The sequence below is a fragment of the Oryzias melastigma genome, linkage group LG11, assembly GCF_002922805.2.
Source record: "Oryzias melastigma strain HK-1 linkage group LG11, ASM292280v2, whole genome shotgun sequence".
Taxonomy (NCBI): Eukaryota; Metazoa; Chordata; class Actinopteri; order Beloniformes; family Adrianichthyidae; genus Oryzias; species Oryzias melastigma.
Genome location: NC_050522.1, coordinates 11,717,656 through 11,733,510, shown reverse-complemented (window position 1 = coordinate 11,733,510; position 15,855 = coordinate 11,717,656). Strand labels below are relative to the sequence as shown.

General features: G+C 39.0%; 1 protein-coding gene across 3 annotated transcripts in view; it reads right to left on the bottom strand.

Moving 5' to 3' along the window:
• Positions 1-4,882: 4,882 nt before the first annotated feature.
• The window catches only part of LOC112137495 (CCR4-NOT transcription complex subunit 3), a 33,638-nt gene continuing 22,665 nt past the window's right edge, over positions 4,883-15,855 (bottom strand). For 2 of the 3 annotated variants that reach the window (XM_024259856.2, XM_024259850.2), the window contains exons 10-19: positions 15,131-15,264; positions 14,210-14,266; positions 12,100-12,997; positions 11,860-11,965; positions 10,125-10,281; positions 9,670-9,754; positions 9,345-9,546; positions 6,000-6,132; positions 5,801-5,926; positions 4,883-5,726 (exon numbers count right to left, since the gene is read on the bottom strand). In XM_024259856.2, coding sequence (XP_024115624.1) covers positions 5,628-5,726; positions 5,801-5,926; positions 6,000-6,132; positions 9,345-9,546; positions 9,670-9,754; positions 10,125-10,281; positions 11,860-11,965; positions 12,100-12,997; positions 14,210-14,266; positions 15,131-15,264 — 1,997 coding nt within the window. In that variant the 3' untranslated portion in view covers positions 4,883-5,627. Of the gene's footprint in view, positions 5,727-5,800; positions 5,927-5,999; positions 6,133-9,344; positions 9,547-9,669; positions 9,761-10,124; positions 10,282-11,859; positions 11,966-12,099; positions 12,998-14,209; positions 14,267-15,130; positions 15,265-15,855 lie in introns of all 3 variants that reach the window. The other variant, XM_024259841.2, reaches the window with a different exon arrangement.

Here is a 15,855-nt window from a genome sequence, read left to right as displayed (position 1 = left end):
AAACAAAATGACCTGGAGGGACGGATAGAATTTGCATCTAAACAGTTTATCTGATATTATAAAAAATGGTTAAACTGTGATCATTTTTTGATCTATTTAAAAAGTGCTCCAAGTGGTCTTTTCATTATGATCATGCAGTTTTTAGCCAAATAAATACATAAATTTAGAACTATGTGGTTTTACATAGTTTCCTCAGAGCCTCAGCCGTTCATTATTCACATCAGGGTTGTGGGTGGGACCACTGGTGCAGAGAAGAGCAGGGAGCTTGTGGCCCCGCCCAGTGTGTTTTCTACGTCACAAATATAATCTTTTCAATCAATTGCATCTTTTAATCTACTGATGTATAACCAAGGAATACTTAAAAGTGCAAATTTGAGCTTAATTTTATTTATATATGTCCTTCATAATCAGAAAGATGCCACAAAAACATTAAAAACACAATTTTTATCTCATAGTTTTCTAACATGCTGTTCGAAATGTTGATTTCTAGTGTTTTAAGTTCTGAACTCCAACAGAGCAACAGAAATGTTTGTGTTTGTGACAAAAATTTGAGCAACTTCAAGCATAAAAAAAAAATCCTGATAGTTTTCTTGATATTTTACCACTTGAATATCTTTATTCAAGTATTTCCATCACCCCACAGCTTTAAAAATCCAATCAGTTGCCCGTGCTTCAAACATGCGTGTGACTCAACAATTTGTGATCGAATAAATAAGTAAAATAAGCCCCACATCTGCAGGCACTGACCCGGGTTAAGTCATGTCATGATGCGCCGTGCATGCAGCCAGTCATCCAAGAAACACAGAGGCAGAGCACTTTCACTGGCAAGCAGCAAAACACGGCCATATGGCGGCAGATCTCCATATGTCTCGCTGCAGCTTACACGAGGCAAAACCGGATGAGGAGTCAACAAACAGCGCTGTGGAACATGCACATGAAAGCAGCACAAGTGTAAATAAGTGGGGCGTCGGTAGCCCAGAGGTGAAGGAGAAGATCAGGCTGCATCTTGTGTGGAAGATGCACTTCAGCAGCAGAGGCTGCGATGCTTCTGTGAGGGAGACGCTCAGCGGGCGGCGGAGGAGCTGCTGCTGCTGCTGATGATGATGATGGATGTGTAAAACGCCCATGCTTCAGAAAAAGAATGGGAAAACAATTCAAGATCTTTGAAATTGTGGTATTTTTGATAGCCAAGCATTCAGTTGTTGGCAAAGATCCATTCATATTGTTATTTTCTCCAGATTAAAGGATAATCTGGCAACAAAAAAAGTCACGATGGTTCTGGTGTCTCAATGGTATTTTCTCTACAACTTGCATCTCCCCTTTTCTCTTCTTCATCCTCTCCTTAGAACCAGATCAGGCCCCCCCCAAAGACTATCAGAAACACATATATATATATATTTTTGAATCTGGCTGACATCCACATGGAATATGACCTTTTATTCCACCCCTGTGCAGCTGATGGGAGAAGATAAGACTATTTATTGGTTTAATTTTTCAAATATTTAATTTTTATTAATTATTTAAAATTTGGCTATTCATGGCTTTCTGGAAAGACATAAATGTTTATGTTTAGGTTGTGATGAGCGCAAAACCACGAGAGAGAGAGATCCAGAGCATTTAATTGACTGGCCACTAAAAACAATGAAACATCCAAATAAAGCGCTGCCTGCTCTCAGCTTGGGTGTCAATTTTTGACATCCATCCATCCAGTGATAAGATTTTTAGTCTAGATGTCATGGCTCAACTTTAAGACAATTCTGGAGAAATGAGGACAGCAGAAAATTATTGTTTTCTGGGTTAATTGATAAGGAAACACTCTTTTTGTTTAAAGATTTAATGAAAATCATGTTTTTATCATTTTCTTGTAGCATTTTTGACATGATGGATGACATATATAAAGAAAATTAAGACTAAAACTGTGTTTCAGAGTACGTCAATAAAAAAAGTTCCAGCCCACAAGCTTCCTGCTAGATCCATGAACGTCTTTGTTTTCCTTCTATAAGCTGGGATCAGGCTCAAAACTGTCTCTTCAATATTGCTCGCCAATTTTTTTTATGCCAGATGTTGTGTCCTATGTTCATATATACTCCAAGCCACTAGGCGGTGCTAGAGCACAGAGGTCGGAGAGAGAGAGAGAGAGACAGAAAAGGGACGAGAGAATGATGACGGTGAAAATGGAGATCTGTTGTTGAACTATAAGAAAGCAAATGATAAGTAAATACGTTCGTCTTCTTACGCCTCGAACATTACACCAATGTTGGGTCTGTAAGCTAGGTATGATGGGAAATGAAGGCAAGCTTACTTTGCTGACACAATTTAGAGACACATTTCTGATGAGCTACTGGCACTCTACAGAAACTATATCCAAGAAAATGGCAGGTTTTTAGGCTGAACTTGCACAATCATAGTGAAAAAAATACTGCTAATGCTTTTACAATGAATCAACGTGGAAAAAGCTTTTGACTACTCTCATTAGGAAAGACTTGGTTTTTGACTGAATGAAGTTCTAAAAAAGGTTTCCAAATGAAGTGTTTGAATTCAAAAAGCAAAGTAAAACTTCCCAACATCCTCTTTGTCGTCCTTTTAGACGCATTACTGAAAGAACTGGTGCATAAACAAATCAAGAAGCAGAAAAAATGTTTTAGCGTTTGGAAACAAACACATCCGCTGGAGAACACTGGAGCTGTGGACTCATTTCACCCTCCACCTCTCTGAATAAAAGCTTCATAAAAGCTTTATTCTTCCATGCAGCAGCTCATAATGCAGTCAGACTCATAAATGGTACATTATGATGCACCCTCGCCCCCCCTGTGCGTCAGGGCTGCGTGGTCTACCGTTCCTGTGCTGCCAGCTGAAGTGACAGGTGCAGCTGGAAGAGCAGCTCCGGCTCGGCCTGCTGGGTCCCAGGCGGTGCAGCTGCGGGAGCGTAGCTCCATCCTGAACACTTTCATTTGTTTGTGGCTCGTTTCCATCGCGTTTTCCACAGCGCTGGACAGAAAACCTCACATGCCAGCTGTCCTGTGTATCTGGACCGGTGCAGAACCGAGAAAAGTTCTGCTCACGTGAGGAGATCCAGTAAAATATTCTTACTGTGGTTCATTTTTATGAAACAATGTGGACTGCTATAAAAGTTTTTGTGATAGTTTACAGGCTCTTTGTACAAAATAAACAACCAATAAATGCTAGCTGCAAGTTTAACCCTTTAAAGTCCCCCTCCAATGAAAATCAATTTTTTGAGTTTTTAACATGTATTTTGGGTATTTTTTTATGAAAGAGAACAAATGTAATATGAAATTATTTCCTTTTTGCATTTCCGAGTATTTCTCCTTTTTCTCCTTGAGCTGATCCTCCGGATCAGAATCATACGGTCTGCAACCTGCGGCCCCAGAGCCACATGTGGCTCTTTTATCTCTCCATGGTGGCTCTCTGGTTAAAAAAAATAAATAAATAATAAAAAAAATAGATTAGCTATTATTTGAGCAAAATAGTAACGTTTTTGGCTAATTTTTTTAAATTTTTTTATCTAATGTGGTTTTTAGGCTAATTTAGAGTTTTAGCTTCTATTTTAGCAACATGCTAACATTTTGGACTGATTTAGTTTACTGAGAAATTTTATGCTAATTTGGAGTTTAGCTAATATTTTAGTAAAATGCTGATGAAACTTCAGATCAACATTAAAAATGTATTTTTTTTTTACAACATTTAGGTTGTGGGATTTTGGTTAAAAACGTCAAAAACATAATTAAAACACAATTGGGAAAGTTTTTTTTACTTAAAAAATTGTCATAGGAAGACTTTAACACTAGAACTCCAGTGTTTATGTTCTTTGATCTACTGTAACTTTTCACCAATTAACACGATCAACGTAATTCCAGCAGATCTTAAAGGAGAAAAATGGCCCGTTAACGGTTGAAAAGTTACATTATGTTAAAGATTTTGCGTTTAAGCGTCACCGGTGACGTGCCTGATGTTAAAGGGTTAACCGGGGAAACTGACCAATCAGGGACTCTGATCTGGACGTGATGGATGGATGGCGTCCCTTCTAATTCACAGAAGTGCTAACTGTTTGAAAACGGATCATGGAGGAGAGATTAAGAATAGTCTGGAGCAAGATTTACGACATTTTGACTGCTTTGACATTGCTTTCTATACAGTAGAAAAAGAGGAAGAAGCCCCTCCCTGGTTGTCTAGTGTGAACAGCATCTGCGTTTAGTTTGAACACGCGTTAAAAGTCTGATGTGTTTGTAGCTTTACTGAGTGATTCATTTCTGGAAAACTTATTTTTATTTTCTGACATTCAGTTTGCAAAAGAAATGTGATAAATACGGTACGTTCCAGTAATTTAACTTCAATTAAAGACAAAACTCAGTTTTTTTCTGAAAAGTAATTATTTTATTAATATTTTACAATCCTTTATTCATGTTATGTCTTTTTTTCAGCCTCACTTTTCTGTGCTGTCTGACGACAACAAACAGGAAAATAAAGAAACAAACAGGAGAGGTTTGAAGAATGAAGAGTGTTCCAACACTTTTGACAAAGAGCCAGAGGTTCACTCTTTTCGGGAGCCGCTGGTTTCGACCCTCTAAGTCAAAAAATCTGTAAACAAACAGCTTAAAAGCAGGACTTGTCAGTCGAGCGAATACAGTGTCGAGTTGTGAGTCCGTCCTGCTGTTTGGCTTTAAAAACACTCCGGATGAGAATTCACTGGTCTTTTAAAAAACAAACAAAAAACAACAACAGGGGTCCGTGTTCTCTGGATCTTAAAATCATTTTCTGGAAAAAAAAAATACAATTTAACACAACAAATACAAAATATAAAGATGGTCTCATCCAGGAGCTGCTCCAAACATTGGAGGATATTTGTAGTTATTCTTTATTTGTCTTTAAAAAAAAAAATCAGTGAAATGAAAAGGGCGTGAAGAGACAAAACTTAAAACAGTTAAAAACTGCTGAATCGGGGTTTGCTTGTTGTGCCGCGGGACGCATTTCCTCAAAAAGAAAAAAAAAAGATCTTTGAATACTTCCTGAGAAAAAAGGAAACATCTACCTGGCGTGAGGAGACAGGAAGGGGAGGAGCTTTCAGCATGTTTGTGTCTCACTGGGAGGAGGAGGAGGAGGAGGGCTGGGCGGCAGTGCTGGTGTTTGTGCACAGAGGAGGAGGAGGAGGATGGATGAAGAGCATGAACTGATAAGTTTGTGTGGAAGTACTTCTGTGTTTGGGAGGAAAGTCAGCAGGTGCGACTGAGTCGTCTGGGAAAGAACAGCCGAGCTTCACTTGTTTTTTTGCATTCACACAGAGGTTACGGCAGGATCTCACCGAGCTTCTGGATGGTTCCAAAACAGAAAATGGCGTTTGGAGGAAGAAGGTTTTTAGTTCTGAACGCGGTCCTGAGAGAGCTGTGGGTCGGTGTGAACGCAGAGGAGACGCTTCTGTTGATTCTTTGGTCCTCGAGAAGCAAACGAAACGACGGATTTAAAGCAAAGGATGATGAGGAACGAAGGGAGTGGAAGGGGGGTTCAATTGTGCCACTGTAAACCATCATCCTCCCCCCCTAAAAAATCCAGGAATGTCGGCAGGCGGATTGGCTTTCCTCGTGTGTCCGAACGTCCCTCTTGTTCTCTGCGGCTCACTGGAGGTCTCGGTCTTCGAGGTACCGGTACTCGAACGTGAATCCTTCCTTCTTCCGCTGCCCCCACTTCTCATAGTCGAAGTAAATGTAGGTTCCCTGGAAAACAACAGAAATCGAAGAAGGTAAGAAATCCCAGCATGCTTAGGGGGAAGGGAGAGCTCTGTTCTCACCTGTTCAAACTCATCGGTGATGGTCTTGGGCTCCTCGTGCCGCTGAAACCACATCATGTACTTGGTGTGGAACCTCCACGACTGCTTCTTCAGGGCTTTGGCTGCCAGATACTGCGCCTTGGTGCCCTGTAAACAGGCGGGGGGGGTTGAACGGAGCTTCTCTGGGAAAACAAGTTTTCAAAGCGGTTTTCTTTTTTACCTCCAGGTAGTAAAAGATGAAGAAGAGCGTTTCTGTGGAGAGCCTCTGGTAGAACTCCACAGTGTCGGAGTGGGGGGGTGGGACCTGGTGGTGGAAAGGCAGGGTGGGGCAGGGGTTCCTCATCAGGTACTGCCTGTAAACCAAACACATGCAGACGTGAGTGACCACGCTAACACTGAGACTGATCCGCTGGCAAAATAAAACTACATTTTTAAGGCAATCCACAAGTTTAACAACATATTTTTTCCAATCCACTTTTTCAAGAACTATGGTTGCACTAAAGAGATGAAAGTTATGGGTTATTTTAACAGTTTATAAAAATAAACACTCTTTGAGTAAAAAAAGACACTCAAAAGTAACTTTAAATTTAGAAACAAACAAAAATATTTCACATTATAGTCAACTTTAACCCTTTAGAACAGGAGTGGGAAAATTTGGTCCGCCAAGATGGACTAAATTATGATGATAATCCTTAAATTTCTCTGTAATTCTACATCTCCACATAGATTGTGCTCTACAAAAAATATAGGTATAGAAAGTTATTCTCCATTCATCTGGTGTTGGAAGATTTGTTGCTTTTTCTGTGTGTTTTCTGAGTCGAGCAGTCCTTTTTCCAGCACTTCTCCAAGTTTGCGGTTGTTCCTTGATGGACATCAACCCACTGGTGGAATTGGCACTAAAATCAACCAATCTTTATTTATATAGCACTTTTCATATTAAAAAAATAACACAAAGTGCTTGAAAACCAAAACGCTTCTGAATGTTCTGTCTTAAAATGTATAGATTATTTTTCAATCAACATGAAAGAATATTTTTGTCCAGATTTCATGTTATTTCTTTGTCTTTTGAGGCAAATTATCAGAACATTTCATGCGTCTGCTCCTGGTCTGGCCCTTCTGTCAAATTTTGGAATCCTTTGTGACCTACGAGTCAAAAGGTTTGCCCACCCCTGCTTTAGAACCTATTGGGCCTAAATATCTGATTATGTCTACTTTTGAATTTACCTCTGTATTTTCAATTTAAAGACGATTTACTTGCTTATCTGGTATCCTTTTAATCAGCACAACCACTATTTTAATTTGGCCAATTTTCTATGTTTTATTCACATACAAGACATAAAATCAGACAAACAGAAAATACAGCAGGAATAAAGTGTTGTGGGAACCCAACAAAATGTTTAACAAACCATTTTTATGACAGAATTAACGTTTTAGGGGAAGTTAGAAAAAAAAATGAGAACTAGTGGTTTTTCAAATATAATTTATATGTTTTTAAATGAAAATACAAGAAAAAAAAATGTCTTAATGCCTTTCGGATACAGATTGTCTGCATTTCAGTCTGCCTGTGTGGCTTTCCCTTCCAGGAAGTCCAAAAAAGTTTGAATTTGCTTTCTAGGTACATTGCTGTTTATTTATAATTTGTCGTGGAATTCTGTTATTTATTTATTTTTGTAGTTTTTTTTTATTTATTTCACCAAATTTTTCTCAATGTGTCGGTGACAAAAAATAAAAGAAAATGCTCTTTTGCAATAGAGATTGATCCAGCAGGATTTCAGGTGTTCTCCTCAGCTGAAACTGGAGGTGTGTCCGCCTCCTCTGTATTCCCGCCTCCTGCAGCGGCAGTGGGCGGGACTTTTGCGTTCCACTGCTGAGCTTCCGCAGTTTTTATACAGCACTGGTGCTCGTTGTTCTAGAAAAATCCTGTCGCTCCCCATCCAAAATACAAGAATAATTGGTTTCCTTGTTACTGATATCTAATAGCTGACAGCGGGTCCTCTACTCCATCCTGGAACCGTCCGATCTACGTTCATTTTCTGCCTCATTTATTAAAATTAAATTGTCTAGAAACTACAAATGATTGGCTTATTCTCTCTTTCATCCAACAAAATCTAAATCACAGAATATCTAAAAAATATTTAAAGTTTATTTTAGATGTTGTTTCATCGCGCTGATCTCACAGTCACTCGGCAAGTGAATGAGTACAATTCCTAAAGTTTTATCCACTAATATAAGTACAAATTAAAAAAAAACTAAATGGAGGAAAAAAGTTTCAATATGAAACAATATAAAAATTGGTATCTATGTTTCATTTCAACATTGTATAAATACTCAAGAAGTGGCCCAAATGTGGATGAAACGTAAAACTTCGATCTTGTTTTTCATTTGAAGTAGTTTTGTTTTTGTTTTTTTCAGGGGAAGTCCTGCCCACTTCCATTAGGGAAAATCTTTAGCTTAAAAAAACAAACCGCAAACCGTGGTCTAAATGTTAACTGCACATAGTCAAAGAATAAATTAACGTTGTAATTTTGTAACACTGATTAATTCAATATTTTTATTTTTTCAAAATAAAACTTGCCGTATTTGAACATAAAATTGAGTAAAATCAACAGGACAGTCACTCAAACTGTTTCAATTCTACAAGAGCAACTAAAGTTAAGAATGGAGGAGGTGTGGCTTAATCTGAGCTGGAGGAGTGGGTGTGGCTTCTCCAAAAAGTTTTTTTTTAAAACAAAAAAAGCAAAACATAAGATATTTGAAGAATTATTTCCCTAAACACTTTTAGGGCTTTTGCTGTAAATATTTGAAGACAACCTATCATACTACATCTGTTGTTGAACTAAAATACATTTTCTGTTGAATGTTTTGTTTGTTGAACTTTATTCTGTAACTGATGACTAACATTTGTTTGACTATTTCAAATGGTAAAACATTATTTTTAACACCCGCCTGTTAAAATATTTACACGTATTTAGTCATTTTGAGTGCACTTTCATCACTTTATTTTCTACTATTTCATATTGTGTTCTTTGCGGCCCTTTATAGTGTGTTTGTGCTGTTTCACAGCAGGTTCTGAGGCACTGAAAGGCTTGGAGTGGATTTAAATGTCACTTGTAGCCGTGTGGGCCGACAACAAACCACTATAATCCACTCTGTGACTGCTGGGAGTCTGTGTGTGGGTAAGCCGCATTAATGCACATCAGTGATTTAAAAAATCCTAAATACATATTTCATGGAGCTGCAGCAGCAGTGGAGTCTCATATCTCTGTGACATTTTTTCATCACAGATGAAAAACCATAAAAAACTCACAAACACAAAAATGTTCGTGTTTACAAAAATGTTCAACTAAAAGTCGCATTAAATATTTGATTTTTTTTACCGTTAACAAGCAGCGCTGCTGTGAATCCCATCAAGAGAAATTAAAAGTTTGAAAAACAGATTAATAAGTAAAATATTATTTTAAAAACCCAACTTGCTGCAGTTAGTTTTTATTTTCATTTTAAACAGAACTAATTCTTATAATAACTTCTTATATTTAAACTCAGCAAACATAAAAATTGGGCGAACCTGATTCTCTCCGAGTCGGAGGGGTGGGGCATGTGCATCCACGCCGCCTCCTGCATGGGCTGTTGGTAAAGCTGGTCTTTGGACAGGGGGGCTGGTCCCAGTGGGCACACCCCCAGTGACGGGGGGATGCTGACCTCTGACAGGGAGGACTGAGGTGCTGTCGGGGCGCCGGGGGGCGCTGTAGTGCTGCTGGAGAAGATGTCTGGAGAGGGTCGGACGAAGAGAGAATTAAAAGAGATTCATCTTGGATACTTTAAAATGAGGATGTGAGAATTCCGTTCCAAAAGTTTTTCTTTTTCGGTAAAGGTGTCGGTGCAAATCCCACCTGGAGGAAGGTGCAGGGAGGCCATGTCTCCCTCGTGAGCCGCTCGCTCAGCCATGGACTTCAGGCTGCTCAGAGGCTCCTGGGGCTGAGGCTGAGGAGGACACCGACACTCATGAGGAAGAACTTCTCCCCCTGAGTGTTGGAACTCAACTCGTTCCACATAATCTGTCCTACAACCAGCTAGAGCTGGCGCCTGACTTAAGAATCACAGCTCTGCACTGCCAAATTGTGCTCCAGCAGCACATAAAGCCGGTTCAGAGCAAAGAGATGTGACATTTCTGCAAATGTTAAATGCTTTTATACAGTTAAATTTGTAATGTTAAGACTTTGTTTTGCAGTCAGGACCAATGTCTTAAATCTACATAAATTATCTGTAATTATATTTCTGCACATTGGAAAATAATTTGTAGTAAATTTCAGCTTCATGACCTTTATGTTGGCGTTCACAGCCTCACCTTGATGCTGTCAGTGGACTGCGAGTACGACAGCGGTCCGTTCAGCAGACTGCTGCTGCTGCTGCTCGATGTTATTTTTGCCTCGTTGTAAGACGCCGGTGACGGAGAGGTGGACGACAAACCCATCGAGCTCAGTAAACTGGGACCAGTGTCCTTACTGGAACAGGAGAAACGGGCGAGACCAACAGTTAAAATGTGCAATCTTAAAAAAAAAAAAAATGCATTTATACAATAATTTAATTTATTTTAAAAAAAGTCAAATTAGATTATCTGAAAACAAGCAAAAAAATAAATTCCTGATTGACTTTTTTTTTTAGATAAATCTGTTGTCATCTCACCTGCTGCTCACTCAAACCTACAAACTTAGAAATGATTCCAGTTTTACAAAAAACTGTTTTTGGGTTCAGAAAAAAAAATAGTCTAAGACACAGAATCTAACAAAAATGTTCAAATAGTTACAGATTAAAATTAAAAAAAAAAATGCTGGTAAAAACATGACACTAAGGCTATGTCGGAATTCCTTCACGACTCACTATATAGTGCATTTGCCATTTTGTAGTTCTGTCTGAATTCCAAAATGTAATGCCCTAGAAATTTCCCAGAAGTCTTTGCGAAAAACCCAGGTGCATTGTCGCTCACTACATCAATGAATGTAGACCACAATACATTGCGTTTAAACGTTTTTTGTGAAAAAAAAAAGTTTCACTGTAATATTTCTAACAAAATATCCACATTTTCATAATCAGAACACAGTGGAGTCATAAATACATGTCGTAAAATCTTCATTTGGATTAGGTTTTCGTGAAATTGGTGACGTCATATCCGCCGTTTAGAAAAAAGAAGTGTTGATCATGGTGTCCCAATTGCTTTTAAAATCCAGGTAACCAGAGAGTCATGCACTAAATAGTTTTTAGTAGTTACAGATTAGGGTGGGAATTCGGATATAGCCTAAAACTTAATTATGTGATGCTAACTTAGCTAAAGAACATTTTTGACAGCTGCAAATAAACAGAAACATAATAAACATTGAAATTAAAAAATGCTAAAATCTTGTTATTCTTATTTTAGCAACAACACTATAAAATATTAAAATCAGTAAAATGAAGCGTAAGGCAGAAATAATAACAAAGTGTGCTAAATAGCATGCTAAAAATGCTAAAATATCTGCTATATCTAAAAGATTAAATCAGCAACAAAATAAATTATATATAGGTGTTGAAGTGTATAAAAAAGAACAACAAAAAAGATAAGTTATTAGGCAAAGTGCTGACTAAACCAAGGAGCGTTTAAGAAAAGATATGAACAAACATGCTACTTGCTACACAAATAAAGCATAAATTACTTTTTGTGTTTTGAGCTTATAGCTTATAGCTAGTTTAAAAAAGTGTGAGCAAACGCTAAAAAGCTAAGGAAAAAAAAAGCTAAAACTAACAATGCTAAATAAAAACGCTTAAATCTTTCAAAAGTGTCAAATTAACAAATCAATAACAGTTAAATTACTCGAGAATAGCTAAATTATTAAAAAAACAAAATCACAAAACTTCATATTTATTTATATTCAAATAAATATTTCCTATATTTACTGTTTTTTTCTTTAATAAAGTAGGAAATTCAGTTTTTCAAAATAAATTAGACAGATAGGAATTGAAGAAATGAGCTGAGACACATAAAAGTGTCATCCGTGGTAATATGAATTATTCCCGATAAGCCATCATCTGGAACTGCTCATACTTACGGCTGACTTGTTGTGGAGGTCAGAGATGAGGGCTGGCTGCTTTGTGATTGGCTGGCACTGTTGAGGGCGGAGTCTGCTGTGCTGTCTGCTACCACAGCACTGTAACCTGTTATATAAAGATCACATTGAGGTATTTTAGTTGGTTTTAGTACAAAAAAAAAAAAAAGACTCTTGTGATCAGACGTTCTTCAGTTGTTTCTGTGGCTACGCCTTCTTCCAGAACCTAAAACGAACACTCACTGGTGCTACAGTTCGGCTTCTGCTGGCTCGGCGGTCGAACAGCGAGCGGCGAACTTCCACCCACGCTTCCTGCCGATCCCGATCCTCCGTTGCTCCCGATGACTCCCACGCCGCTCCCAGGAGCTAAGCCTCCCAGGGAGTTTGGCGACATCAAGGAAGAGCCCTGCGTTCCCGACTGAGCAGAACTCAAACCTAGAATCCCGGAGCCGATGCTACCCACTCCTGGAGATGTTCCTAGTAGACCCCCCGAGGAGGACGTCGGCCCGCCGACTGCAATGCTCCCACTGCCGACGGCACCCACCCCGCTTTGGGTTAGGGAGGTGCTGACGCCCCCCAGAGATCCCGGTAAAGAGCTGCCGGTGCCTGAAGCTGCTGCCTGAGCGTATGGCGCTGGGGTGGAGCTGGACAGGAGACCCCCAATGTTGCCAAGGGATGCCGGCATCCCTGTTAGGCCGAGGCCCCCCGCCATGGGGCTGGAGGTGACTGAGCTGCCCTTCCCCAAGAGGCCCAGACTGAGACCGAGGCTGTTGGAGGTCAGCGTGGGCCCGGGCGGAGTCTGGGAGTTTGATGTGAGGGCCCCCAGTGTGCATGTGCTGGGGGGGGAGGACGCCAACGGGGCACAGTGGCTGTTGGTGGAGGCGCTGGAGTTGGAGATGGGGGCTGAGTTTTTGGCCTGCTGCTGTGCTGACGGGTGGGGGGGCTGCTGGGTGGCGTTGCTGTAGCTGCCTGCCGAAGTGTTGGAGAGGAGACCCCCTGAGCTGCTGTGGTGACCCCCGCCGCCTCCTCCAGCAACGGACACCAATGAGGAGGATGTCAGTCCCGAGGCTGAAGAAGAGGAGGACGAGGAGGAGGAGGAAGACGATAACGAAGAGGAGGGGTTTCCGTTCTTTACAGGCGACTGGAAGGGAGATGAACACAAATTCTTCAAACTGTGACATTTTTGAACCTCCTCTGCAGTCAAGATCAAAGAGCAGGTCCATAGCAACCATCGGGATTTTTACATGTCTGATGCTGAGGAACGTCTGTGGAATTTTTAATGCTTCTACCTCAAAAGATTTTCCTTAGCAACCAGCTTACGTCACACACACTTCCTTACTTTGGTGGCATTTAATGACGTCAGTGTTTTTAGCTAAAGATAGACTTTAGAAAACCTAAATCAATGTTCACACCGCCTTCAGCAGCGAGCATTCAAGCGACAACTTCCAATGACAGGTCTGTAAAAGCTTATAAATACGTATTTCAGGCTTCTGGATTCAAAACTCTCACATTTAAGTGTTGCTACACAAGTTTCTGTGACTGTTTTTGGGCTCTGTGTACATAACGTGCATCAACAGTGTTTGCACGTTAAACCAGGTCAAAATCTGACCAATCGGGAGTCAAATTTGGTAATGTCGTATGTCCCTTTTAATCCACGGAGGTGCCTACTGTTTGAAACCGAGGATGGAGGATAACTTAATAACTGTGGTTTGTGGTCAGCTGGAATTATATGAGACTAATTATTCATATATAAATTAATTTATTAATAGAAATAAACAAATATAAATATTTTCAAGATTTCCTTCACTTCAATATTTCTAACCAAGTCCGAATCTGTATTCTTCTCCTACCCCTCCAATTGTAGGGGCATTGAAAGCTTTAGTGGTGTCCATTTTTTTAAGTTAAAGTGTAGATCAGATATCAGGGTAATATGGGTTGTGATGTACCGCAGAGAAGACACCCTTTCTTTCTTTCTTTCTTTCTTTCTTTCTCATGGTTGTGCTTCGAAGTCTTAAGTTTATATTTAAATGTAATTTTAATTTAAATTTTGATTATTTAAAATTCATAAAACAATTCAGAATCATTCATGGATCATAATTGAATCTCACTTTAGAGGCTAATTTTTTATTTTGGCAATGCTTTCTCTACAATCGTCAACCCTTTTTGGTTAGAGTAAAAGCTAGAGTTAGGGTTAGTTGTATAATTCTCGCTTCCAGCTGATGATGTTAGGCGCCATATTGTCTGCAGCCACATTTTTAGTGTTAAAAAAAAAACTTCCAACATTTTGGTTCGGATGAAGAAGTTACTGATTCATGAAGAAAAAAAAGATGGAGGAAGCTTTGTTTGTGCTGACCTGACTAACTTCACTGTCTGTTGAACGTCCTCTCTTCTTGTCGTCTTCTGAGTTTTCCTGAAAAACAAACAACAAACCTTCAATTAATCAAATCAAAAGTTAGTTGGAAAAAAGAAACATAATTAAAATGAATAAATAAAAAGTTGACCCACTGTCTGACAAAAAAATATATTTTTTTAAGAGAAAATCTTTTTATTAATATTATGAGATCAGTAGTTTAAGTTTCTTGAAAGCCAGAAGAAAATTTCCGAACGAAACCCCTCCTGCTCAGAAGCATCTCAGCATATGGATGTGGGAGGAGAGGATGAACACACCGTATCAGTGCGGTTCAACAGAACAAAGAGAGCAGATGGTAAAACACCACCATAACAACGATCAGCTGACACTTCAACGGCGGATATGGATCCTAACGGCTCCTCTCCTGTGGAAATGATTGTTATTAAGGCTATGAAAGGTTCTGATGGCCACATAAAGAGGTAACCTCAGGGCGCAGGAGGATTTCTTTCATTTGTTCTCATCTTTTCTAAAGCTTTTTCTTCTCTTAGACGTGTAATGTCTGACAAAAAGATTATTTTCATTTTCAAAATGAAATAGAAAGTTGTATCTTTTTACAAATATGAACACCTAAAGTACTACTATAATCTAATTAAATGCACATTTAGTGAACCATTTGGATTGTTTTGGCAGAAATGCTAAAAAATGTCAATATTATAGATGCTTCCAACTCAATTTGAGAGCTCAAGCAAGAAAAGTCAAGCTGATTGGTCCATTTAAAGTGTCTCAAATGTTCTGTTTTTTGGATTTAAACTGGAAATTTGTTCATTTTTTTGGTCCATAACTGCAGCCAGAATCAATGGAAGTCACTACAGCAGCATAAATGTCTGTGCATGTGCAGCATGTTAAAAACAGGACTTTTCTCACTGTAGTGAAAGTGGCGGGTGATGGAGGAATGGGTGAGGACGAGGTGGTGGAGGTGGGGGTGCTGCTGGAGATCTGGAAGATCTCGTCCTCTAAGTGCGAGTGGCCTGGTGGGGATGTTGCGACCAAAGACTGAGCTGTGGAGACCAAACGCAGGAGGAGACGGGTCAGTCGCAGAAATCAGAGCGGGATTCAAAGACAAAGAAAAACCTTCTAGAGATCAAGAAATCCTTTGAATAAAAAGTCTTCCATCTAATTCAATTAAATCATTTTAAGAGAAGTTCCTCCTTATTGGGTGGAAATTTAAAAAAGGTCCTGAAAATAGTCGAGTTTTGTTGTAACCATGGCAACTTCTCCTCAAAACAAGATCCTCATACAGTATAGACATTAAAAAACAGCATTCAGATTCTATGTCCTTTTTTATTGATCTCACAAAGTTCAGCTAATTTATTTTGTTTATTTAGCATTTCATTTAGCACTGTTTTTACATTTTGATTTAAGTTTTTGATCATTTGACATTACTCACTTCTAATCAGTTTAGGTCCTTAAAATTGTATTTATTTTTTAGCTAGTATTTTAAACTGTTCAAATTCTATTTACCTATTTAATACTATTTATAGTCATGCACTTGTTTTTGCAATTATTACAATTACTTTTTTTTTTTGCATAAAAATACCAATTTTTGTTCAGCATTTGCAAATATTTTTTTAACTTTCTTTGTCATGTTT